At 35.8% G+C, this 26,627-nt stretch overlaps 1 protein-coding gene across 1 annotated transcript; it reads right to left on the bottom strand.

The window, feature by feature from the left end:
• Positions 1 to 2,387: 2,387 nt before the first annotated feature.
• On the bottom strand, positions 2,388 to 14,295 carry LOC121427511 (phospholipid scramblase 1-like). Its single transcript, XM_041623943.1, has 9 exons — positions 14,175 to 14,295; positions 13,085 to 13,235; positions 11,634 to 11,711; positions 8,662 to 8,738; positions 6,018 to 6,148; positions 4,447 to 4,567; positions 3,648 to 3,750; positions 3,164 to 3,222; positions 2,388 to 2,575 (listed from the first exon to the last, which is right to left on the bottom strand). Exons 1-9 carry the CDS (start codon positions 14,199 to 14,201, stop codon positions 2,534 to 2,536), a joined length of 789 nt encoding a protein of 262 aa, XP_041479877.1. The 5' UTR covers positions 14,202 to 14,295; the 3' UTR covers positions 2,388 to 2,533.
• Between the last annotated feature and the right edge of the window lie 12,332 nt (positions 14,296 to 26,627).

Raw genomic sequence — 26,627 nt, 5'->3', positions numbered from 1 at the left:
TATAAGAATGAATATACAGAAACAAATATTAACATCAGATTTTACGTTTAAAACAAATATCAAGGGAGATGATTCATCTTGAATTGATAGCACACAGCAATAAATCTAAATTGCTAGTCTGCCGACACAGACCTTGTTTTTCGCAAAGTGCATAAAGCAGAGTCTGAATTAGTGAGACTAGATTCACTATGTACTGCGGCTGGCTCTATTTGACACATGTAGACAGAGACTTGGGAGTCTAGTCTTCACCCTCAGACATGTTATTGGTTGAAGTGTCAAATATGAGTCTGTGCCTGAAGACTAAGGAATTACTTTGCCACTATCAAGCTGTAACCCTCCCCTGCCCCACCGCCATCATCACCATGGGGGGGGGGGTATTCTAGCGTTCTCGGAATGGACATTAATCTTAAAAGATTGTAGGTCCAAATAAAATCCCAATTTTGATCTATAATCTAACTCTATTGTCTTCTAAAGATCAATCGTATATTGGTTAACATTACTCAATTAAGATTAGATATTATGTTTGAGTAGATCACAAAGAGCAATCATTTGCGATTAATTTCTTTCCTTTTAATGGTATGGTCACACCGCCCGAGCGTTGTTGGAGCGGTCGTAGAGCGGAGAGAAAAATATCATCACCGCTCGCTACCGTTTACCATTTTCGATTTCGATTGTTTTTTTTTTTCGATTTTTTCCCCAATTTTGAGAGCGAAATTCGACCGTCTTTCCCTACCGCTCCACGACCGCTCCAACAACGCTCGGGCGGTGTGACCAGGCCATTAGTCGCTGATATACCGGCATGCAGGTCAGTAATTTACAAATAGGTTTACTCTACGTTTACCAGTGACCAGATATTTATTGTTAAAATGTAATTTCCGTGTATGTGGTAAGACATTTTTATATAAGAACATTTGTCTTCCTCTTCTTATCAAAATAAAAATGATTTAATTCACGGAGATTGTCATGGAAATGAAATATAGAATTGAATTGAAAATTGAATTATCATCACACACAGTTTCAAATACAGAAGTTTTATATAATTACAACGACGGTCTTATGGTCTTATCTAATATCTAGCTTTACATGAACGTGTATAGATAAATTTCATGTCTTCATATATCTGATAAGCATTAAAAAAGTGAGTAAAAATTACATTTTTTAAAGACGATTTACCATATTTTGTTTTTTCATTGGCAATGATAACTGTATGTAGGGATCAGCGAAGTACGGGGGAAAATAATTGTGGTATTGGTCATTGGCGGCGGAAGCCAATAAATTTAGGGGCTGTCCACCTGAAATTTTGGGATGGACACATGTAAAAAATAGGACAAGCGCCCCAAAAATTTTTGAGAAGCAAAAAAAAAAAAAAAAAAAAAAAAAAAAAAAAGGTCATCAACCTAAATTTTAGGGGGGGAAAACACACGTGTCAAGGGGGTCCACGTTAATTTAGGGGGGGACGCAGGAAAAAAAAATTGACAAGCAAAAAAAAAAAAAAAAAAAAAAAAAAAAAGGTTATCAAAACAAAATTTAGGGGGGGAAGTGTCCCCCCCCCGCTTCCGCCGCCTATGATATTGGTAGATATATGGTGCTGGAAAAAATATCACGCAAGAGTGTGTTTGTTACTTTGTTAAACAAGAAATGTATATTATTTTGAGTTCCCTAACCTAATGTGACCATAAAATTGTATGACAGTAATACCTTCTTGTGGTAGTGCACTTGATATGACTCGCTATTAACATATTGTCAAAAGTCATGTTAGCATACGTGTATATAAATATGTATAATTATGCACAGCAAAAACTGTGGTGTTAACCGGTGTACATGGAGGACCACACCAGTTATTTTACACCGGTGTTAGTATTGGTGGTGTTAGTTTTACACATATAGGTGTTATAACATCACCTTTTGTTGCTACATTTACACTCTTTGGTGTTATATTTAATCTCTAGGGTGTAATTTTAACACCTCAGGGTGTGGTCCTCTATTAACACCAATTGGTGTGAGTTTTAACACCGCAGTTTTTACAGTGTGGTAATTGTCCATGAGAAAACTGAATTGAGAAAAACAATGTATGCCCAGTGGAGTACATGTTTCGACAATACAAAGGGAAGATTGTCAAACTATATTTTCTTGCATGAGTAGACTTGAAATGTCTTATTCCTAGCCATAAGTACGATTGTCGTGTCGAACGGTGTGTTGGCTCAGTTGATGTAGCGTCATGCAGCCTCACGACCGAGAGGTCGGGGGTTCAAACCCTGGCCGCGTCAGAGCAGAAGACGTTAAAAGGTGGGAGTTGCTGCTACCCTGTTTGGTGTTCAACGATAGAGCAGAGTCGATCTGGCGCTGTACATCGGCTGCTGAGTCCACGATCAATTGGGCGAAACGAATTTTCTATTTAACCAATAAAGTATGGGTTCTTTTTCATGATGGGTTTCATGATTTGCAATCAGGGGCCAATGTTCGGAAGGCAATACATGGTTTGGTGCCAAAGCGGATATGACGTCACCACTGGGTTGCCAGGTATTACAGTGGATTAGTTGGTGTTGTTGTCGTTTTCTTCAAAGTACATGAAATCCTGTTCATAAGAAAACAGAAGATAAAAATAGTTACTAGATCATTCAACTTTATCTACAATAAATCATCAACATTATTGTTGATTTTTTTCACTGTTTTCAAAGTATTTAACTTCTCATCATTGACCCGCAATCTTCTGATTACGCAGTACTTCCCTCTTTCAAAAAATTATGTCTTAATTAACTTAGGGCATATATAACTACAGGAAGGAAACGTGATGCATTATGAGTCTAAATATAACTTTTTTCCCCTCTGTGGTTCAATCTTTCCATATCTCGCCATAAGATGGCGGTATTCAAAGTATCCGCAGTACCGCGTTAAAGTAAAGAAGAGACGTCGCGATGGAAACCTTGGTCTTAATCGTGGAGAAATATCGCAGTGGTTTTATGAGATCATATCAGATCGTATCAGATCAGTCGTGGAAACCGTATGATTGAAGAACATTTTGGACGGTTTAAATAGTCTCGCCATCAGCTACGAAAAGTTCGTGATGGATCGCACGATAGTGGGAAAGAAGTAATTGTTACATAGATGAGGAAAAGTCAATTTGAAGTCAGAAAATGTCGCTTTAAATAAAAAAAAGACTCACGATGAGGAACACAGCGCCCAGCATGACTGCTTTCATCTTCACGTCAAGATCCATAGGAACTGTATGGGGTAACAAAAAAGAAAGAATGACAAAGTCACTTTGAATTAGCCACATTGTTGGTTGGGTGGTTAGTGGCGGTGAAGATATTGCTTTGAATATGATGATGATGATGATGATGATAATGAAGATGATGATGACAGTGATGATAATGATGATAGTGATGGTGGTGACGATGGTGATGATAATGGTGATGAATATTAATAATGATAATGATAAAGATGATGATGATGATGATGCTGACGATGCTGATGATGCTGACGATGATGATGATCATGGTGGTGATGTTGATGGTGATGACTATATGATGATAGTGATGATGCTGATACTACTGCTGCTGCTGCTAATGATGATGATGATTGTTTGTGTTATTCTAAGAAGTATTGAATGAACTTAAAAATGAGTAAATACAATAATATTAACTTACATGAAACTCCAAAATTATCAGCCTTCGTATACAGCTCTTTTACGAATCCACTCCATTGCTTACTAATTTTGCCAACGTCACTCGTCATATTGGAATCCCATACCTAAAGAAAGAAACGGTTAAAACCAAATTTCTTAAAGTTTCTGAACAGTTGCAGTGCTATGTTTAAAACGTTTGTAAACGACATAAACGTCAAACTAATATCTTCTTAAAGTTTGTTTGTATAATATCTCGCCTAAACACTTCGTATCTGATGGTTAGATATACAGTATGTTTATAAATGTAAAGTTTATAAATATACACTATAAAAACTGCAGTCTTAAAATTGACATTAATTGGTGTTAATAGAGAACCACACCGTGAGGTGTTACAATTACACCCCTAGAGATTAAACATAACACCAAAGACTGTAAATGCAACAACAAAAGGTGTTGTAATAAAACCTATAGGAGTAAAACTAACACCACCAATTTAACACCGGTGTAAAATAACTGGTGTGGTCCTCTATGTACACCGGTTAACACCACAATTTTTGCTGGGTATAATTATATCATTAAACGCGTCATCATTATCACTATTTTCATTCATTCACTCATGTAAACATTCATTTTCTTCCATTTTCACATTTCCGACATAAATTCATACAAAGTCAATTTGACAAATGATCTAAAAACATATAAAAATTTCGTTTTCATAATCATCGGAAATTTCTCGAGAATTTAAAGTTATACAATTCAAATCGTGCCCAGTAACAAAGCCATCAACAATCCATTCCGATTTTTTTTCCAAAGGGATATACCTTGAATTCTTGGTCACATGTGCAGCATGCTCCTTGGCAGATACAACATGGGCCTCGAACCTTGAGGACACAATTCCGTGATGCATCGAGTATATTGTAATTAGGGTACCAACCACTCTGCCTGCGTGTCAGTGAGAAAAAATGAAATTGTCAGTATTGACTGTAAAATGAAAACTGTTCCATTAACCGATCTTCATAATTTTTTCGTTTCTGGTGGGGATGGATACTAAATATCCCCTACGCTTGATATCCCCATCAAAATACTACGTTTTTGTCAATTTTGACATACCGTTTTGAGAATGCCAATGTTGTTTGCTTTTGGGGATTAAACTTTGCTGATAACAATGTTCATTATTGTTAACGTTTGATGGTGGTGATGGTAAATTGCCGATTCGTCTACTGTCAACTCGTCCACTCACCACATGGTCTACCTTCATAAGTCTAATGCCATTCCTTCCAACATTTCGTCTAACAACCATGTGGTCCAGCAACCAGTTGATCCAATTATTACTTCGTCTAATCAACATTTAGTCGATGACCATTTCGTCTCATAACCAGTTGGTCTAATATCCAATTCATTTTCATTCATTTTGCACAATTAACACTTAGTCCAATTAGACCAAATGATATAAAGACCAAATTGCTATTTGACCGACTGGTTATTAGATGAAATGGTGAGTGGACGAATTAGCAATTAGATCATAACTTTGTGGAAAGTGGACGAATTGATGGTAGACCAAATGATAGTGGACGAGATGGCAATGGGACGAATTGGTATTGGACCAAATGAAAATAAACCGCTTGATATAGCCTATAACTTGGCACATCGGTGCCAATTAATCTAAAAATAGTTATGTTTCTTTGTCGATTTTTACATAACGTTTTACGTTATCAAGTGTTATTTGCTTTTGGCTATTAAAGGGATGGTCCAAGCTGGAAATATTTATATCTCAATGAATAAAGTAAAATTCAAATTTGATCAAAATCGGATAACAAGTAACATAGCTATTGTTATCTTAAAGATTTGCATTATTCCAGTGAAACATTTCTAGGCATGTATTTGAATATGAATATTCATTAGGTGGGCTGATTATGTCATATCCCCAGTTGTTCTTATGTATTTTATTATATGAAATTAGATTTATTTTTAAAAATTCTACCAAGAACTAAAACAATTGGATTGACAACTGATTAAGTGCATTAGTTATTTATTGTCACAACTTATATCATCATAATGGAGACACATCATTTACACATGCATGTATGAACAAATGAAACATTTAAAATTTCATGTAATAACATAAGAAAAGAGAAAGTGGGGGTGTGGCTTCATCAGCCAACCTAGTGAATATTTATGACGATGTGCATAGGACTGTTTCACAAAATATTGATAAAACTTTGAAATTCAATAACTTTGTTAATTGTTATCCGATTTTGAAAAAAATATCAGCATTTTGCTCTGCGAATTTTATTTTTTTTATTGAGATATAAATATTTTCAGCCCAGACCATTTCTTTAAATTTGGCTAATAACATTAATGAGTTTACGTTTCGGGGGTGGTGATTACTTACGCTTGCCTGACATATCCCATGACTTGGCCCACCGGTGCTTCAACGATGATCTCCATACCACAGCAATCGATATTAGCGCACCAGCAACAACCAGCGCAACATTTAAACTCCCGCGTTACTCTCATCACCTCCTGAAAGAAGAAATGAATATTTTGTTTAATCACTATTATTTCAATACGTGATCTGGGGCCCCGCGTTGCAGAAAGAGTTGCAATTGCAACTCTAAAAAATCGTGCGTAAGTTGATTTTCAACCAATCAACAGCGCACATTTGGGACTTGCGATTGATATTTTGAGTTTCGATTAAACGCAACTCTTTCCGCAACCGACCCCTGATAATACTGTGTTATTAAAAGCCTTTGCGTTTTATGGAGGATTGTTTCTTTCTCTCTATCTCTCTCTCCAAAAAAGGGGGTTCAATCAAGTCTTGAAACTTAAAAAAAGTATGTAGTTTATTACCAAATTGAGCATCTGCGGAAAAATAATAGTCCATAATCCGTTATTTTTTGTTCAGAACTGCTCTCAAATACACCCCCCCCCTTTCACTTGTTGCCGTTACTATTATGACCTTAACAGTAGTTGTTCAACAGTTCAAACAACCATGCTTAATATATTGAAGATTGAATATTAAAAAATTGTTGTTTAAGATTTTTAACTCATGTTATATCTGTTAATAAACAGCGACTGTAAAAATCATATCAAGGGCTGATCCAAGATTATTCAAAGGGGGGGGCATATTTTCCCGATGAAATTTGACAAGGAAAGAAAGGGTCATCATTTTCGAAAGGAGGGGCACACTTGGGTAAAAAAATTGTATATTTACATCAAAATATTTGATTTATGGCTCTCAAAGTGGGGGGGGGGGGCACGGGCCTGTTGTGCCCCCCCCCCCCTGGTTACTTAGCTCAATATAAGTGTACAAGATTTATATCGCCTTATCACTTTTGAGCACAATCAGTGGCGGAGGGCACATCCGACCCGTCATAGTAAATATTTTTAAATGTAAATATTCCAGTCATACACAAGAGTGCCCCCCCCCTTGAGAGCCACGGGAAATATTTGTAATAGGACTATATCGTCTATAAACAAGTGAGGACTTTTGGGGCTATATCGTCTATAAACAAGTGAGGACTTTTTTTCTTCTTATCAAATTTTACGCGAGGCAAAATCATTTTGTAGTGAAAACATTTTGTTCGTTTCTGCTTTTTTTTTTTACTTCTTAGATTTTCCTTGGTAAAATGTGTCCCCCCCCTTGGAAAATCCTGGATCCGCCCTGAGTGTAAAAATGAAATGAAATCAATATCTCTACCATAAAGTGTCAGATGAAACAGTCTCTAAATAAATTACCTGTCTCGCTATTTCTGACGTCATAAAACAATTAAATTTTATCTTAAATATATCGATCTGTTCATTGATGTTCATATGGCTCAAGGTCTGATTGCTGTTTGGTATCAGCCTACATTTATTTCAATTCTATTATTGTTCCTTTTCCACTCGCGTAAATCCGAACGGCGAACCCTTTGGGTGAACCTATTTTTCATGGGGATTATCTTTTGCTTCACCCCCCCCCCCTTTAATAGTTTGGCGTCATGGATTTACGCCAATGTCCTCTCCAGTATTTGATCTATAGGCCTAGTTGAAATTGTATGCTGTTAATCATGAAATTATTATCTCAGTGAAGTATTTTTGGATTTTGAAAGATGTGTAAAAGGATTGATAAGCGCCTTTAAGAATGAACAATCTGGCGCAATGAATAAATTGAATTTTTATTTGAAAAAAAAGGGAATAATTTTTGTGCCAAAAGCAGCCAAATAAGTTTCAGATCAAATAATGACAATAATTCCTTCATCAGGAGATTTTCATTGCTTATTGCCGAGTTCACTTCTTAAGAGATTTCTGGGATTTTTCTCATTTTTTTTCAAATGCTTAGCTCCAAAGAATTTCAATCAATATTCGAACTGCGTACGATATGATACCTGTTCGAGTATAGCGCCACCTATTGTTGGGGTGAATTGATGAAACTGGGATATAACACTGATTTCTTCCACTAGAGGGGAGAGATCAGTTATAACCACTAATCTGAATAAGTGTTGTCACGCTCGTAAAACATTCCCCATAGACTTGTGTGTTAATATGGCACTTTTGAAAAATTCATAAAAAATAAATGTGAAAATAGAGGGTGGAATGTTTACTACCATTGGATAGGATAGGCCTATATATCTGACCAGGAAAGGGTACCGTAGCCAGCTCATTTTAAAAATAAATCGCCATTTATGAAGATAACTATGAATGGATCAAATTCATCAACTGAAACAGTAAAATAGCCCTAATTAATCCGCCAGTCAAAAAATAGTTCAAGGTCACTTATTTATCTTCCCAATTTGGGCGAAGGAAGTTCAGTAGTTACCATTTCTAGAATCAGTGTTAGATTTTGAATCATATTCATACATATTTGTCAATCAGCAAATATCAAATTGAAAAATTTGAATGAATATCTTTAGCCCTCCTGATGTAATTAGGATCGTGGCACCAAGTGGGTATAACCATGGAGCTATTATGGTATAACCATGGAGCTTCTACTCTGACAGAGTAGTAGGTCCATGGTATAACTTCGGTCTTTTATAGACTAGTATTTTTTAACGTACCTGATTAGCATTATCAAGAACATGCATAACGAAACCTCTTGTATTTCCACAACATTGCCTCTGACACGTCTCAGATTCTAGGAGCAAAATAGAGAAAATCATATAGCAAAATTAATTCTACTGAAAGGTAATATAATTCAATTAAATTCTTTTATTTCATTTCCATTCAAAACATAATACGAAGTAATATACAGCAATACAAATCAAGTACAATTTTATAGGACATTCTTACTTCGTAAAACGTAAAAAACAGTATAATATAGAGCATAAATGGAAATGAGGGGATCCACTAAAAAGCAAAGCTTGTAAAGTGTAGATCCCCTTGGAAATGAAGAAATTATAGTTGACTTATTCTTATATGCGTACATGCATGTATTATAGGAAAGAAAAAGAGAACAAAAGAAATCATATTGATGCAAACAATGAACATGATGAAGTAAATAAAAAATACTATGAAAAAAAATCACAGGACTCTACATTTTCAGGATGAGGGTGAGGTCTACCAAACAAAAGTGTTGTTTTCTTCATTTCATTTTCATTTCATTTATTTCATTTTCAACAATATATAAATCAAATAAATACAATCATAACAAGTCAACATCATAAACAATATATCAATGTCATAAAATCAACTGGAGAAAGACATGTTATAAAGCAGTTACATATAAAATAATCATGTGTAAAGAAATTGTGATTTATGTGAAAATGGAGGATCCCACTAAAAAAGCTAGGCTTGTATATTGTGGGCTCCTCCTCCTCTTCATTATGTGTGTCTTGTGTACTCTAGTATAATCATGATGTTGTTCTCTTGGTAATACAATTCATATACAATGATTTTTGCTTTCCTGTTTGTTAAGGATTTATATATAACGTTGATATTTTTAATAAAAATGTGTTTAGCTCCATAATCACAATTCATGGATACTAAGGCCCGTATTCTGATGTAGGGTTTAACTTAAACTCAGGTTTAAAGTTGTGGTTTAAGTATGGATAGCCAATTGTTACATTAATCACTAACAGTAGAGATATCATGTTTCAGCTCATTTGGCTCTTAAATCATTCATGATTATCTAGGAAGTATAAATAGATGATTTTTCACCATCGATGAATCAGAAAAGAGCAGAATAAACATAAGAAACGTACAACTTAAGAAAAAATTGATACTTTTGACTTCCCATACTTAAACCACAACTTTAAACCTGAGTTTAAGTTAAACCCGACTTCAGAATACGGGCCTTATTGCTTACAATTCAATCTCAAAATATGAATAAAATCACTGAACCAGCACCTCCCACAAAATCATTATATTGCGCATTAAAATGTAATTCATCACACATTCCTTTGTATTCTTGGGGGGATTTTCCCATTTTCTTCTACCCATTGGATGCCTGTAGTATTCAAAATTCAAATTCAAATTTATTTCCACAATTAAAAATATACGTATATACAAATCATTGACATTAAAAGATATGTTACACTTGGAGGGGTCAAAGAAAGCACAACTGCTTGTATAAATTGGCCCCCAAATTAAGAATAAATCATATTAATACATGTAAAATAAACAACAATATAATCATAACATAATTGCAAATTATGTCTAAGAGAAAGAAGGGGTGAAAACAAATCATTACAATAAATGGACATCCGTGTTTAGAAGTGTTTTGTTTTGAAGACATGCACGTTTAAATTGATTTAAAGATTTTGATAATTTAGCAGAATTTGGTTATTGATAGACGGGAAGAAATTCCTAATTATAAGCAAACTCAACCACACCCGAAAACCGGGGGGGGGGGGGCGAACTGCATCTCCAACTAATTTTCTATTTTTTCTTAAACATATTTTTTTATCTTAAAATGATTTGCTTTTTGTTGTGGTGTTTTTCATTGACTTATTAAAAATCAAATTTCGTTGTTAAAATATCGGCGGAAATTTTTTTACCAGTGAAAAATAACAACATGTCCCCCTTTTTTCTGCCTGTCATTTTTAAGTGCCCCCATCCCGTCTTATGGTAAATCCAAACCTGCCTTTGCATCCTGTCAATATAAGGGTTCATTTTTACATGATGTAATTGAGCTAATTGGGCGAGCTGTCAGCTAAACCTCATTTTAATTTAAAAATGGGTAGATCGTCGGCTCATCACCGACGATGGGCGCTGATGATTACTCAATGTTTAAATAGTAACCATGGCAACCAGTCAAACCCAATCCCATTGATAATCAATCATAATTGGTCAACATTGCAACACAGAGATTTCTGTGGTAGAGTGAATAGATTATAACCATGATATGTGAAAAAATATTGAATGAAAATAGACTGGCACATCGTGTCTGATCAATATACCCTATACACTGCAAAAATTGCGGTGTTAAAACTGACACCAATTGGTGTTAATAGAGGACCACACCCTGAGGTGTTGAAATTACACCCTAGAGATTAAACACAACACTAAAGAGTGTAAATGTAACAACAAGAGGTGTTGTAATAACACTTATAGGTGTAAAACTAACACCACCAATTTAACGCCGGTGTAAAATAACTGGTGTGGTCCCCTATGTACACCTGTTAACACCACAGTTTTTGCTGTGTACAGTTATTACTATTGCCGAAATCAATTATGAAAATTACACATATACACTATAGCTGTTTGGTAATACCGCAACGTTATAGTTGTCTGATTCTGTTTGAAAGAACAAGCATTCACCATTGACTATATGAAATCAAATTTACAGTCGATATTTAGAATACTACTTTTAATGACATGAATGGGGAAAATGATGATGGTAATAATACACGATGATGATAACATAAGTGCACTGGGGCCCGTTGCAGAAAGAGTTGCAATCAAACGCAACTCTAAAAATCTCATGATTTTCAACCAATCAACAACGCGCATTTTGGACTTGCGATTGATTTTTTGACTTGCGTTTAAACGCAACTCTTTCTTACGGACACCTGGGCATATTATTACTTACCTTCCATCGCGAAGTAGATTTGTTGACCAAGGCTATTTTTCACTTGATACCTATTACACGTCTCCCAGCTTGTAAAAACTAAAGAGAGAAAAAAAAGAACCAATTGTGATCAGGGACTGTGGAATGGTTTTGTTGAATGGGGGAGGGGGCGGGTATACCATGCAAAAAAATCACAAAAACATCGTCGGGTTGTACAAAAAATTTACTGAAAATAAATGGAGGCTGAAGCCCCCACGGCTACTCCCCTGTCTCAGTGACTCAGTGCACAGCAAAAACTGTGGTGTTGACCGGTGTACATAGAGGACCACACCAGTTATTTTACACCGGTGTTAAATTGGTGGTGTTAGTTTTACACCTATAGGTGTTATTACAACACCTTTGGTTGTTACATTTACACTCTTTGGTGTAATGTTCAATCTCTAGGGTGTAATTTTAACACCTCAGGGTGTGGTCCTCTATTAACACAAATTGGTGTCAGTTTTTACTGCGTGGCTTATTCCGTTGGCATGTCCAATATCATGTTCATATTTAAAATCATATCGATGAATCAAATGATTAAAATCAACCAAACAACAAGGCCCGTATTCTGGTAAGTAAACTTAGGTTTCACCCTAGTCCAAACTAGAATTTTAGGCCACACTTCTGTGGGATGCTGAGTTTCACAATACTTCCATGTTCGTGCCAAAGATGACGTACCAAAATTCACCAAACTTCATCGATGTTTCCTATTCTATTTTTTTAATGACATAATAATTTTTTGACAACTTTTCTCATCGTGAATAGGACAAGTTTCATTTGGTGAATAAATTGGCATAATTGGCCCAGTGGATAAGTCTTCTGACTTTGAAACAGAGGGTCGTGGGTTCGAATACCAGCCATGGCGTAATTTCCTTCAGCAAGAAATTTATCCACACTGTGCTGCACTCGACCCAGGTGAGTTGAATGGGTACCCGGCAGGATTAATTCCTTGAATGCATGAGCGCTGAGAGGCAGCTCAAGCTAATGCCGGGGTAATAATAATAATTAAAAAAACGCGCCTCGGAATAGAATACTTCTAGATGGATGGCGCTATAGAAATGCCTATTATTATTATTATTATGGTGGTCCGTAAAAGTGTGGTGTAAGTTAACCCAGGTCCAATTAAACCATGACCAGGGGCGGATCCAAGACTCTCCAAAAAGGCGTGGCACATTTTCCCGAGGAAAATTTGACAAGCAAACAAAAAAAAGAACAAAAGAGTTGCACAAAAAAATAATGAAAGTCAATTATTTTGTCCAACGTACAAGTTAACAAGCAAGAAAAAAAAGATTTCCTCACTTGTGTATGAATGACATATCCCCATTAAAAGTATTTGCTGTGACTCTCAAATGGGGGGGGGCACACGAGCCGGAAGTGCCCCCCCCCCCGGATCCGCCACTGACCATGGCTATCAGAATACAGAATTTACCAACCTTCGAAGAATTCAACCTGTTGATGTACGAGTATCTGGTCTATCTTGGTGAGATATTCCAGCCCAGGGGGGCATTCCGGCCCCACCCTATCGGGGGCAGGCATCCACTGGACCTGGGGGGCTTGAAGGTGACTCCCCGGTTGCACCGTCATCTTGGAAAAAAAATCAGACGGAAAAAAAATCAATTCCAATGAGTTTTACGAATATTAAATATTTTTCTCATAATTTCACCCCAAAAGTATATATATATATTTTTTTTTTGGGGGGGGTCAAATTTCACATCTTTCACCTCTATGTGAATGACTGGAAAAGTGATGTCAGAATTGTTTTTTTTAATGGCTGTTACTCTCTCTTCAATTCAATGTTTGATTTGATTTTATTTTATTTTATTTATTTCTGCATTCACATCAATATCAGAATTACAAAATACATATATATACAATATTTACAAAGGTAATACATGATTATAACAAAATAATAACAGTCGCATAGTATAAATATTGTAAATAAATATTAACAATGTTTTATTCATTCCAATAAAAACGTAAAGGGATATAAAAATAACAAAACAATAAAAAACAATTAGGAAAGCAAAGGTCATAATAAAACACAGAATAAACGGATATTACACAGCGATTCAAAGTTTAAATATTACTGGAAATGAGTGGTTATAAACATCAAATGGTATCGTGCCTTTTAACGTAGTTTTCATCAACATTTGAAAGAGAACACGTATGAAGACGATATTACATTTTAGATGCATGTCTATAGCAATGATTAATTCAGGACTAGCGGGAGAAATTATTTGTCTTTTCTTATCATTTCCCAAGACATAGAAATACAGCTCCTAGCAGACAGTACTTTTATCTATTTATTATTTTATTATCAAATATCAAATCAATAAATTCAAAACGTGAGAATATGTTAGATTCAGCATAATTATGCACCTTCTAGAAAGCAAAACGTTGACATTAAAACAACTTGTTACGCGTTGCGAAATGATTCGACAGAGAGAAGATAGAGAAAAAATATATCCAAGTTAAATTTAAGGAGAAAAGGTTGAAATAAAGAAATATCGATATACAACTTACCGGCATAGCATTTGGCTGAACCGCCATCCTTCAATCATGTAAACTAAAAACTGTATAGATGGTGACTTGTTTTCCGATAAGATGATGAAAATATCAGTAAATCTGAAATGAATGATTTTAAAATCAATCACGTTGTTGTCTTTCAAAATAAAATCACATATCGCGATTGATTTTATAAACCCGTATCCGGTATTGTTTTTCTGTATTTTAATAAAAAATTAGAAATAACAGTAAAATGTCTTAAATTGCGATAAATAGAGCCAAGGAGAAAGTGAGAGGGGAAATTGGGATGATGGGGTGGTATATAATGCATGAATGTCTCACGTCTATCATTTCTGAAGGCTTAAAAATTTGCATAATTGTCTTTTCATCGATGACGAAATATTTTTCCACGTCAAATTACGTTTGGCAAAGGCATCCTAGAGGCATGCCATTAACATGCCAATTACATGTTCACTCAAACCAATTTAAGTGCGTAAAATCGAAGCAATTATCTAATTATAGCTCCTGTACAGGACTGAAGGGTAAAGAACAACGAAAGTGATTAGCCCACGAATAGCAAATATCAGCTCCTTGCAAAATATCCAAATACGATGTAAATATTCCCGAGGTATGACATCACTGCCATTATTATCTAACCATTCTACTCCATTAACTATCCGATTTATTGAGAACTGAATTAGCAACACTCTGTTAAGTATAGTTATACATCCGGATAGTTTGTAATAGTCAATTTATGCCATGTTTCACCTTGAATAAATCAAATTCAGCTGAAAACGAAAAAGTGGTATTCAATTTTTTTTCATATAAAGATTTAGATGTGAAATTGAGTTTTCGATTAATGTTTGAACTAATCAGTTTTATTCATTTAAAGTCTTTTGAAAAACCACTTCTTAAACACAAACTAGTTAAAATGAGGAGAATAAAATGGTCAGGTGCGTCAAGCTTTTATGACTAACGCTCAGATGGGGGCCATGCCCCCCCCCCAACAAAAAAAAATCCCGACCAAGAAAAAGGAAAAGAAGGAAAGAAAAGGAAAGGGAAAATGGTGAAATATGATATCATTTTTTGAATAGTTTGTCAAAGTCCATCACAAAATTAGATTTTTGCATTCTGGTGAAATTTTATCCAATACGACATATCTTGCCCCTCAACAAATAAGGCTTATTGCAACGCTGCTTATTTTGGTTAAACTAGTTTTAATATTTTAGTCATATTTAACGACAACACAATATTGCATGCACAGAAGAAACACAAAATTCGAATACTTGAGAGAGAGAGATTTTAACAATGTAACGAGCAACGCTTTTATTCAGAAATTTACACGTTAAACATGTTAAACTCGACTCCCGCTTTCATGGCTTTTGTTTCAGTTACACCGGTGAAAACGACTCCAGCTAAGACGTTATTATCAATAGCAGACGATCGGGTGATCTGCAGTCGATTGTGCCAGTGTGACCGTGGTATAATTATGATGTTTAATCAGTATTCAGCTAATAGCATTTACTTGAGTCCAGGTGACCATAGCAACCACACGCTAATGCTGTTTGATTTTCTTCCCCCGGATTAAAACACGGATGGAACGCTTGTATCCGAGTTTCTTTTCAAATAGGACTTGAATTATCTATGTACACATTATCTAGATGGGACCTTTTCAACTGAACGCATTGAAAAGTGCGAGAGAACTATTAATGAGATGCTTCGTGTAGATTTTATACGAACGAGAACATGAGCGCTAGGAGACTTATTTGCGCTATATGAGAACTGAATATTAGTAGTAGTAAAATTAGTAGTAGTAGTGTAGTAGTAGTAGTAGTAATAGTAGTAGTAGTAGTGTAGTAGAAGTAGTAGTAGTAGTAGTAGTAGTAGTAGTAGTAGTAGTAGTAGTAGTAGTAGTAATAGTAGTAGTAGTAGTAGTAGTGTAATTATTATTAGTAGTATAATAATACTAATGATAATAATAACAACAACAATAATAATAACAATAATAATAATAGAAATATCAGAACAGACACAGACGACACTTGCAGGATATGTGGAAAAGAGACAGAAACAATAATATAATGCATTTGGTATCCGCATTTTCGACTCTTGCTGGAACTGAGTAGGGGAAGGCGGGGTAAGTTGAGCATAGGGGCAAGTTGAGCCACCAGCCCCAGGCCAATAATGAATGAGTCAGACATTGTGATGGTGTCATGTATTGATGACCCATAGCATAACCCTAAACCCACCACATTGTTTTCAACTTTGAAACAAAAAGTAGTTTTTTAGAGGGAAAAATATGAATTTCAGCCAAAAAAGTGAAAAAGAGTTTGAAATAGATAAGTGCTTTATAAACACACACGTCTTTAAATATAATAAATACATGATAGCAACATTTTTAGTCCAGGTATGGATCTTTATTCTTGTCATAGTCTTTTATATGATGGATGCATAATAAATGTGTGGATACAAAATTATCGCACTAAGTTCGGACTGGGGTAAGTTGAGCCAAACAGCATGGGGCAAGTTGAGCCATGGTAATTCCTATGGTAATGTATCTTAAAAAACAAACAAACCATAAAAATCGATTGAAATGCTGGCTGAAAGGAGCAAATTTACATGACTGCTCTTTTCCTTTCAAAGGATGTTAGTATTTATAGAGAATTAGCAAGTGAAAAGACTTTAAACAAAAAATTGACATGCTAGTTCTCCCTCATACATTTTGTACATAGTTTTTGTGGCTCAACATACCCCAGAAGGTGGCTCAAACTTACCCCATATATGGGGCAAGTTGAGCCATTTGACATCGTTTTTTTCAAAGGTCACGATGACTTTCAGTGTGGGGATAGAAAGTTATATATAGGTGGAAAATATTTCAGAAGAATGAAATTTCAAGGCAAGGTACTTATTTCGACAAGATTATTAATCATATCAATTCTAACATGCAAAAAGCAAAAACTGTCACAACTTACCCCGCCTTCCCCAATACATCACAAGACATGACAATATTGCCAAACTTATCCATTGGCTTATACTGAAGGACGGCGGTATTCGAGGAATTTCTTCCTATTGAGTCCCCATTCACCTCACCTGGGTTGAGTGTAGCACAATGTGGGTAACTTTCTTGCTGAAAGAAAACCCATCATGGTTGGGATTCGAACCCGCGTCCCTCAGATTGAAAGACGAGAGTCGTAACCACTAGACCACGACGCGTCGCAACGCCCTCACAAGACCAATACATATACTACCCTTCCTTCTTTTGGGGTCCCCCTTTCCCCCTTTATAAACCTATTTTTCTTTCGTTCATTTTGTAACCTACCCCTTCATTCACTTCTTGAAAAATCCGCATACATTCGTAATTCCGAAGCTTCTTTATTCCGAAGGTTCGGTTATTTCTTTCGCAATTCCGAAGGTTCGTTAATCCGAAAACGATGTGAGGTTCGTAATTCCGAAGGTTTGTCAATCCGAAAACGAAATGAGGTTCGTAACTCCGAACATTCGTTAATCCGAAAGCGAAATAAGGTTCGTAATTCCGACGTTTCGTTAGTCCGAAAACGTAATGATTAACGAAGCTTATTTCGTTTTCGGACTAACGTACCTTCGGAACAAAAACCTTATTTCGTTTTCGGATGAACGAACCTTCGGAACATCGAACCTTATTTCGTTTTCGGAATATCGAACCTTCGGAATAACGCCACAAATGTTCGGATTAACGAACCCTTTTGCGTTTTCGGATTAACGAACATCGAGGTATAGGCAATTTACGTGTTTCGGAATTACGAACCTTCGCCGAATAAAGAACCTTCGGAATTAAGAACCTTCGGAATTACGAAGTGTAACCGAAAAATCATAGGGCGGTTACCCTCCCCTACCCCTCCCCGTGACACCGCCTCTGGAGTCACCGATGCAATGTGGGGGTATTGAGTATTATTATGTTTGAATTGTAACATGATAATTATTGTCCATTCAAATACGAAGCTTAATATATTATTATAGTCAAGAGTGATACCTGAGATAAACTCCACACAATTGATGGTAATGGTTACATAATTCGTGACAGATAAATTACATTAAATGGGTGGGAGGGGGTGGTGCGTCTTGATACATTTTCGGTACAATTCGATGCACTAGAATCTAGATAAAAGAGAAAAACGCACAGTGTTGGATGAATATTTGAAAAATCACAATTATTATTGCTTATTATTATTATAATTATTGTCCATTCAAATATGAAGCTTAATTATAGTCAAGAGTGATACCTGATATAAACTCCACACAATACTTGATGGTAATGGTTACATAATTCGTGACAGATAAATTACATTAAATGGGTGGGAGGGGGTGGTGCGTCTTGATACATTTTCGGTACAATTCGATGCACTAGAATCTAGATAAATGAGAAAAGCGCACAGTGTTGGATGAATATTTGAAAAATCACAATTATCAAGAGGCATTTCAACTGCATATCTCATTTGGGCGAGCCCCCCCCCCCCCCATCCCCCATCATCACCACCTCAGAATCTTGTAAGGACTCAAAGTCTTGTCGAGTGCCACTGACCCGACACTTGTCAATGCTAACCTACATGAGCTAAACTTACATGTAAATGGTGTGAATCGTTATCAATTCGAATTTTAATTTTCATTAATTTGTTTGATTTATCCATTATCGGAGGCATAATCTGAAGGGAAAAAAGGATTCCTTGGACAATGTCGGGCTGCCCCTCACCTAAATTTACATCTCGGTCGAGATAGGCAAGTTTGGCGCGTCAATTTGCATTTCGCTAATGGACTCACTGCTTTAGTACAATGACATTTATGCACCACCCCATACATTATTTCCATTTCGACCATGGAAATGCGTAACATTAATATTGTAACAGAGTACAGGGTGATAAAAAAGTGAGTGAAGAGAAAGCACATGTATAAAACTGTCCCCAGTATCTCTCGCTAGTATTAATTGAACATTTGAGATCCGGGCTCCGTAACACAAAGATTAGCGATCAATCGCTAAATGAACTGACCAATCAAGATCAATGTTACACGCGCATTTGTCGAAAAATACTGACTAGGAACCAACCAGAAGTGTTCTTTCATATTTGCTATTCATCGCAAACCTTTGTGTTACGGAGCCCTGATCAATCATGGCCGCTCCGATACACTGAAGTTCGAAAATGGATCAGATTCCCTATTAAAAGAGCAGCCTTTACTTAGTTGGCCATGATACATAATGTGCGATCCGTATACGCTATCAGAACCATAATTGCAGCCAAAATAAGCATTGACCTCTCTCTATGTTATTTTATTCTGAAATTATGGCCAGTTAATTGGCTTAAGTGCTTCGATGAAAGTGGTTTATGCAATGTCCCATAATGAATGAGGTCATTTTCATATAAACATGATAAACGCGCGTGGACACCGAGACGCAGTTTATCCGATAAATTTATGCAATTAAAATACATGAATTATTTTCTTTCGGGGCATGAATTCATTTTTTTAAAATCCCAATGCGTAGCTTGATTAGATTTATTACAATGATAATAATATTCGATTTGATTTATTGATTTCCGTTTCACAATTGTACATAGTATGATAAACATATTAAGGTCGAAAATACTACAAGACAGAATATAATATATATATACATTGGCGGCGGAAGCCAACAAAAATTAGGGGGGTCCACCTGAAATTTTGGGACGACACAAGTAAAAAAATTTGACAAGCAAAAAAAAGAAGTCATCAACCAAAATTTTAGGGGAGACCACAAAAATTGTAGGGGGGTCCACCTGAATTTAAGGGGGACGCAGGAAACAAAATTGACAAGCAAAAATAAAAAATTGAGGGGGGCAGGACCCCCCCCCCCTCCCCGCTTCCGCCGCCTATGTTTACATACATATATATATATATATATATATATACATATATAAAGCGTTTAATACGTTTAATACGAATTGTTTCTAATCGTTGCCAAATATTCCCATGGCTATTGCCCGGGTCGAGCGTGGCAAATGTAGATCATCGCCTTGCGAAACTACGTCAGTGCCGAGGTGGGAATCGGATCCCGAACCTTGTGATCCATGGTCCGGAGACAGTATCCACTAGACCACGAAACCATGACGTCAAAGTAGTAAGTTTCATTTTAACATAGAACCGCGTAAGATAACAACGCAGTACATTCATTGCCAAAACAAATAAGACAACAAAATTCAGTGAATGTCTGACTTTTAATCCCGTTCCATGCGATATCGATTGATTTTATTGACCTAAACCATGCGATCCCCTCTTTTTAATCTTATGGATTAAAGAAGTATAGGGAAGAAAAAGTACAGGCCCATAAGGATTCTACCAAAATGGCGATGAAGCAAGATTATTAATAACAAAAATTAAAGGACCCTCAAATTAGTAATTAGATGATTTGATAATTTTTGTTGCAATCCTTGATATTGTATAGACAATTCAGATATTTTAACATTATAATAAAAATATGTTGGTATTTTGTTAAAGAAGCACATCATTATTTTAAAGTCAGAAATGTACCTTATTTAAAGCTAGAAATTCAAACGCCCTTTAATTTAATTTACAACACACAGTGAGATAATGGACTTGCTTTGTTTTACTAGTGTGTTATTAAGGATGGTAAGAAAAATATTTATTGATGGAAAATGTGCATATATTTCAGTACTAACATCAAATTACAGCGTTGCAAGACAATTCAGAATTCAAAATGATATATGGTTTATAAATATATATATAATATACATATATGTGTGTATATACATATGTATATATTTAAAAGCCTATGTAAGAGATACATTGAAATTATAACAAGATTAGCTACTCACCTATATTTTTTTTTTTTTTCCAATAAAAATCGGAACAATGCAGATGGCGCCTCTTCCGTAATAAATCAGAACATCAATATTTTGGGGGGCGCCACTAAAAATCATATAACTGGTAGTATGAAGATGAATGCAGACTCATTATCGTCACATAAAATGGTTATATCCAATTTAAACCCACTATGCGATGATGATACCGTGTAATGCGTGTGTAATGTATAGATCCACGGAGTGAAAAGGGTCAAATGTTTGTCGCCTGTTACCGAAACAATTATGAATACCGCCGAGCGTTGAGGAGAAAGGAATACATTGATTACCTTCGCTACTATACAGGATTTATGAGGGTAACAACTCAAGGGGCGTGACCGGTCTGATAGGATAGGGAGGGTGTCTGCAGGTGTCAGTGTTAATTGATAACAGTGGTAAACACATATGTAAACCTATGTGGGAAGATTTATTTGAGGATATACGGGGTAATCAATGTATGGGGCGTGGCCACTCTGGTAGGAATAGGAGGGGTGCATTCTACAGGTGTCTTCGTCGATGGATGATGGTGGGAAATACATGTGGGACCTATGTGAATAGATTTATTTGAGGGGGGGGGGACAATATCAAATGTCCCCCTACTATTTTGGGTCTTTGGTGATGCTAAGAAATATATCACTCAAAATGGGAATAATTTTTTTTTTTGCTTGTCAAATATATTTTCGTCGAAATGACCTTAAATTTTAGGTAATAGCCTTTTTTTTGCTTGTCAAATTTTCCAGACCATTGTCCCCCTACCTTTTGGGAGAGATTTCCGCCCCTGCTGGTAGGTTTAGGAGGGTGCATTCTACAAGTGTCCTTGTCGATAGATATTGGTGGTAAATACACATGGGAAAGGATACGAGAAGATTATTTGAAGACAAAAGGGGTAACAATTATATAAGGCGTGGCCAGACTCTGAGTCTTAGGAATTGGAGGGTGCATCTTCAACCGAGGTGTCCATGTCAATGGATAACTCCCTGGATATTTGTGTTGTTTGAGGTAAAAAGACCCCCCCCAAAAAAAAAAAAAAAAAAACTTACTCTTGAGCAAGAAAGGATAACAATAACTGTTCATAATTAACTTTATCTTTTCACATTACACATCTACAACCGATGTTTTTTTCTATTTTACTTTTGACTAATATAATAATAATTCTTAGATCGGACACGATAATATCAGATGGATTGTGATGAGACTATTCTTGACTGAAGAAGTGATTTTCTTCTCTGTTCATCATAGAAAGATAATAACTTGAATTCTTCGCTAACGTCTTGCTTCCGCCCCGAGGTTCCGCCAGCGGAATCTCCTCTCATATCTCACGAAGAACGCGCTTCTCAAAAGTTAAACGAAATGGGCAATTTTTTTTGATATTTTCAAATTGAGGGGGGGGGCACAGGCCTCCACGCCTCTCATCTTGGGGTGATCGGGGGAGGGGGTGATCCCATCCATTTCATTTCCCGGCTGTGAGACAGCAGTCAATATATTCATTCTACTCTGTCGTTTCTATGACCAGAGGACCATCAGAAAAAACTTTCAAACGCTACATCGACTCACTCGTCCGAGGCGACGGGGATAATGGACCATTTATGACGTCATTATATACCAGGCTTTTTGTTCGATATTTGCCTTTTAGATTGTACCAAGGTTTGACAAATAGTGACAAGGAGAGCGTGAGTGAAAGTGAATGCATACATGGCGGTACACAGCGGGGATGAAGGGGTAAGGGGGAAATATCCCTACACTGTAAAAACTGTGGTGTTAAAACTGACACCAATTGGTGTTAATAGAGGACCACACCCTGAGGTGTTAAAACTACACCCTAAAGATTGAACACAACACCAAAGAGTGTAAATATAACAACCAAACGTGTTGTAATAACACCTACAGATGTAAAACTAACACCACCAATTTAACACCGGTGTAAAATAACTGGTGTGGTCCTCTATGTACACCGGTTAACACCACAGTTTTTGCTGTGTATCCCCCCATAAAATTTCACGTTTTTTCTTTGCGGTAAAAAGGAATTGTGCTCTCGAATTCAGCTCAAGTGTTTTCCCGAGTTCGCACTGCATAGAACATTTACCGGAGAATTCACAAATTACCAGTCTACTACAAATTAAGTAAATAAAATGGGCTCCGTGCAAGTCGAATATGTTACGCATAAGACCTGAAGTCATGATTATTGTCGGTTTTCAATATATTCAAGCTCATTAGTAAAAAGGAAGTATTCTCTATCTGCTTTGCATGCATGGGCATATTCATCTACCCCCGGCACTCACCGTGCTCATAAAAGAAGTTCAACATTAAACTTTGCAATTAAATTAATGTTAGGTTTTGTGTAAAATCTGGTTTATTAGTCAGTTTAAAATAATGTTTTAAAGAGGGGGGGGGGGGGGTTAAAAGATGAGACTTAAAACCACTACCGTCTCATAGTCAAATTCGTTTTGGAATAGTCTTTGAACTTGTATATATAGGTTCATGAAATATTCGGAACGATCGCACTGATAAACATAGAATATTTGTAGATTTATGTTCCGAATTGATATGTTGTAGCATAACCATAGGCGGCGGAAGCGGGGGGGGGACGGGGGGACGTGTCCCCCCCTAAATTTGAGGAGGGGGACGGTCCCCCCCCTAAATTTGTTGTTGATGACCTTTTTTATTTATTTTTTTTTTGCTTGTCAATTTATTTTCCTACGTCCCCCCTAAAATTTTTGGGTTGAGAACCTTTTTTTTGCTTGTCAAAAAATTTTTGGTTGTCCCCTCCTAAATTTTTTTGCTTCCGCCGCCAATGAGCATAACAGGGATACAAGAGGAGTCGGAGGTGAGGAGTAGTTTTATTATTCATTTCTTACAATATACATGGCATACTGGTGGGGGTTAGGGGCACCCCAACCCCCGTCTTAAAAGTGGTATTTTATCGTATTTTCATTAACATTGTAGTTTTCTGAAAGTTCACTTTAACACCAAATTTATTATGTTTTGTAGAATAATTGATCTCACACTAGAATTTATGGGCCTACTTACTTCACACACAAGTATTCCCAAAAGAGTTGACAATATTCCAATCTCGGCAAACATAAAGTAAATTTACCTCATCATGCAAAAAAAAGAGAATGTTTTTAGTTTTCGAAAACAAATCTTGCAGGCAAAAAAGAACTCATCACAATTTTGGAGCAAGGGACACATGCCCCCTCTCTACCTTAACTAGCTTCTCTTTATCTTTCTATTTCTCTTTAAACCTGCTTCTCCTTCTCCTAACTTTTCTGTTTCACTTTATCTCCTTTTCCATCTACCCCACGTTTCAAATCTCTCTCTCACTTTCTTCCATCCCCCTCTCTCTTTATATTTCTCTCAAATCACAATTGCCAGGCCTAAAAATGATGTGTATAATATATATATATATAAATATAAATATGTAATGATAAATAATATACAATAACTTATTGGATACTCTCTGATTTAGTAATAAATTTAGGGCAAAGAAAACATAATTTGAGAGGACATTAGGAAGAAATTCTACAAGATTGATACAAATCTGATTTTGAAGTCCTATCTTTATCTCAATCATGTACATATACAATAACCCACATTGACGAATAAAAAATACGTAAATAAAAATATCATTGTAATTTTCACCTTCACATTTATTAAGTCATCTTCATCATGTTCCTTTATTAAAAAATATTAACACCAATGTACTTGGAATATTACATAATTATAATTGCAGATCAAAAATATAATTTTGTTAGAATACATATAATTATATCCAAGAAAAAAATACTAGATTTTAGTTCTTTTAGAACTTATGTGAGAACTAACTTTTCCTAATAATTATAAATTATAAACAATTATAAGCTTTCCTTTTAAGGACAAAACCACAATGTCTTACCATTAAACCATAAAATAATGATTTAATCAAACTATCTCTTTGTTTTTAAAAGTCATATTATTCACTTCAAGACAGCAACCATATTATTGTTTATCAATAATGAATTAGCGAATGGTTGAAAGAAGCCATTTTTTAAGTTGTGGTTAATGGTATGAAGATACAGAAAATAAAAATATTTACATACATTTAGTAAACATAATGTATTTCATATATAAATTTAGTCTGAAAGGATAAGGTCCTGTGAATGAATATCTGTTTTATCACAACTTTATTCTTTTTTTATCCTTACAGATTAGAACAAATACCCATAAAAACATAACAAATAATCAGCAAAAATATATTTTATATCTTCTCCCTCAAAAAATATAAATGCAAACAAATCAATCATGAAAATTATAATTCCTGAAAAAGTAAACTTTTTGAAAATTATTGGTCAAGTCTGCTACATCACCATTATTGATGAAGATCATTGACATCATCATTCTATTTTGGAAATATATCAGGTATATTTGTCATCTATTTTTTAGATTGTTCTTTGGGCCTGATGTTGCCATGATAAAATGATGGAAAGTGGCCCATGACTGCCACATAATAAAGCACAATCAAATAATGTGACGATAGTAATTAGATGGAATGGGCCGTCAACCCAAACCAAATATAGCTAGGGGGCCGATCGAAGCCACTTGCTCCTGGGACTGAAACAGGGTTTCCCCCTTCACAACCCATACCGATGCAAGCTAGGGTCTAGGGTTGTCATCCCCAAAGGGAGCCTGGTCAGCTAGGAGCCAAGCTAGACAAGCTCGTAACCTTGACTTCTAACCTCCCCTCTCACAATCAAATAGGGGGAAATATCAAGCAGCAATTATTGTTATCAATATTTTGGACCACTCTTTTGGAACTCATTACCAAATTCTGTTAAATTATAAAAATATTTAAATCAATTTAAACGTGCATGTCTTCCAAACAAAACACTTTTAAACACGGCTCTCCATTTATTGTAATGATTTGTTTTCACCCCCGTCCCTTCTCTTAGACTTATTTGTAATTATGTTATGATTATATTGTTTGTTTATTTTACATGTATTAATATGATTTATTATAAACTTTGGGGGCCAATTTATACAAGCAGTTATGCTTTCTTTGACCCCTCCATGTGTAATATATCTTTTAATGTCAATGATTTGTATATACGTATATTTTTAATTGTGGAAATAAATTTGAATTGAATTGAATACTTAAAATGCACTCTCCCCACTATGTGCCCAACAGTTTTTAGCATCATTGAAAGCAGTATTAAAGTAATTAACTAAATCACTCCAACACAAATGGAAAGCAGGATATACCACAACAATGATGCACAGGCATACATTTGTGACATCATGCTAGTCTGCAGGCACAAACCCTGATTGAAACTTTGATCAACAAGTGTGCCTCCACGCAAAGACTAGCACATGCAAAACTTGCTGTTTGAGCCTTCAGTACACCTGGCATGAGTAGGCTACACATTCAGACCCTTAACTCGAGTGAAGGGTTTGCCCAGCACACTAACATCAAGCTATTCAAGCAGGGAGGATGACACAATTGTTCACCCCCCCCTTAACAATAGATTTATACTGATTGAATTTAAGACAGTGGAATGATATACTTATGCTAGAGAAATTTAAAACCTGTACAGAAATATTCCAGCACCTGCCGACCAGCACTTATGATTTTCCA

Source organism: Lytechinus variegatus, chromosome 14, assembly GCF_018143015.1.
Source record: "Lytechinus variegatus isolate NC3 chromosome 14, Lvar_3.0, whole genome shotgun sequence".
Lineage (NCBI taxonomy): Eukaryota > Metazoa > Echinodermata > Echinoidea > Temnopleuroida > Toxopneustidae > Lytechinus > Lytechinus variegatus.
This window is presented reverse-complemented; position numbering and strand designations above follow the sequence as displayed.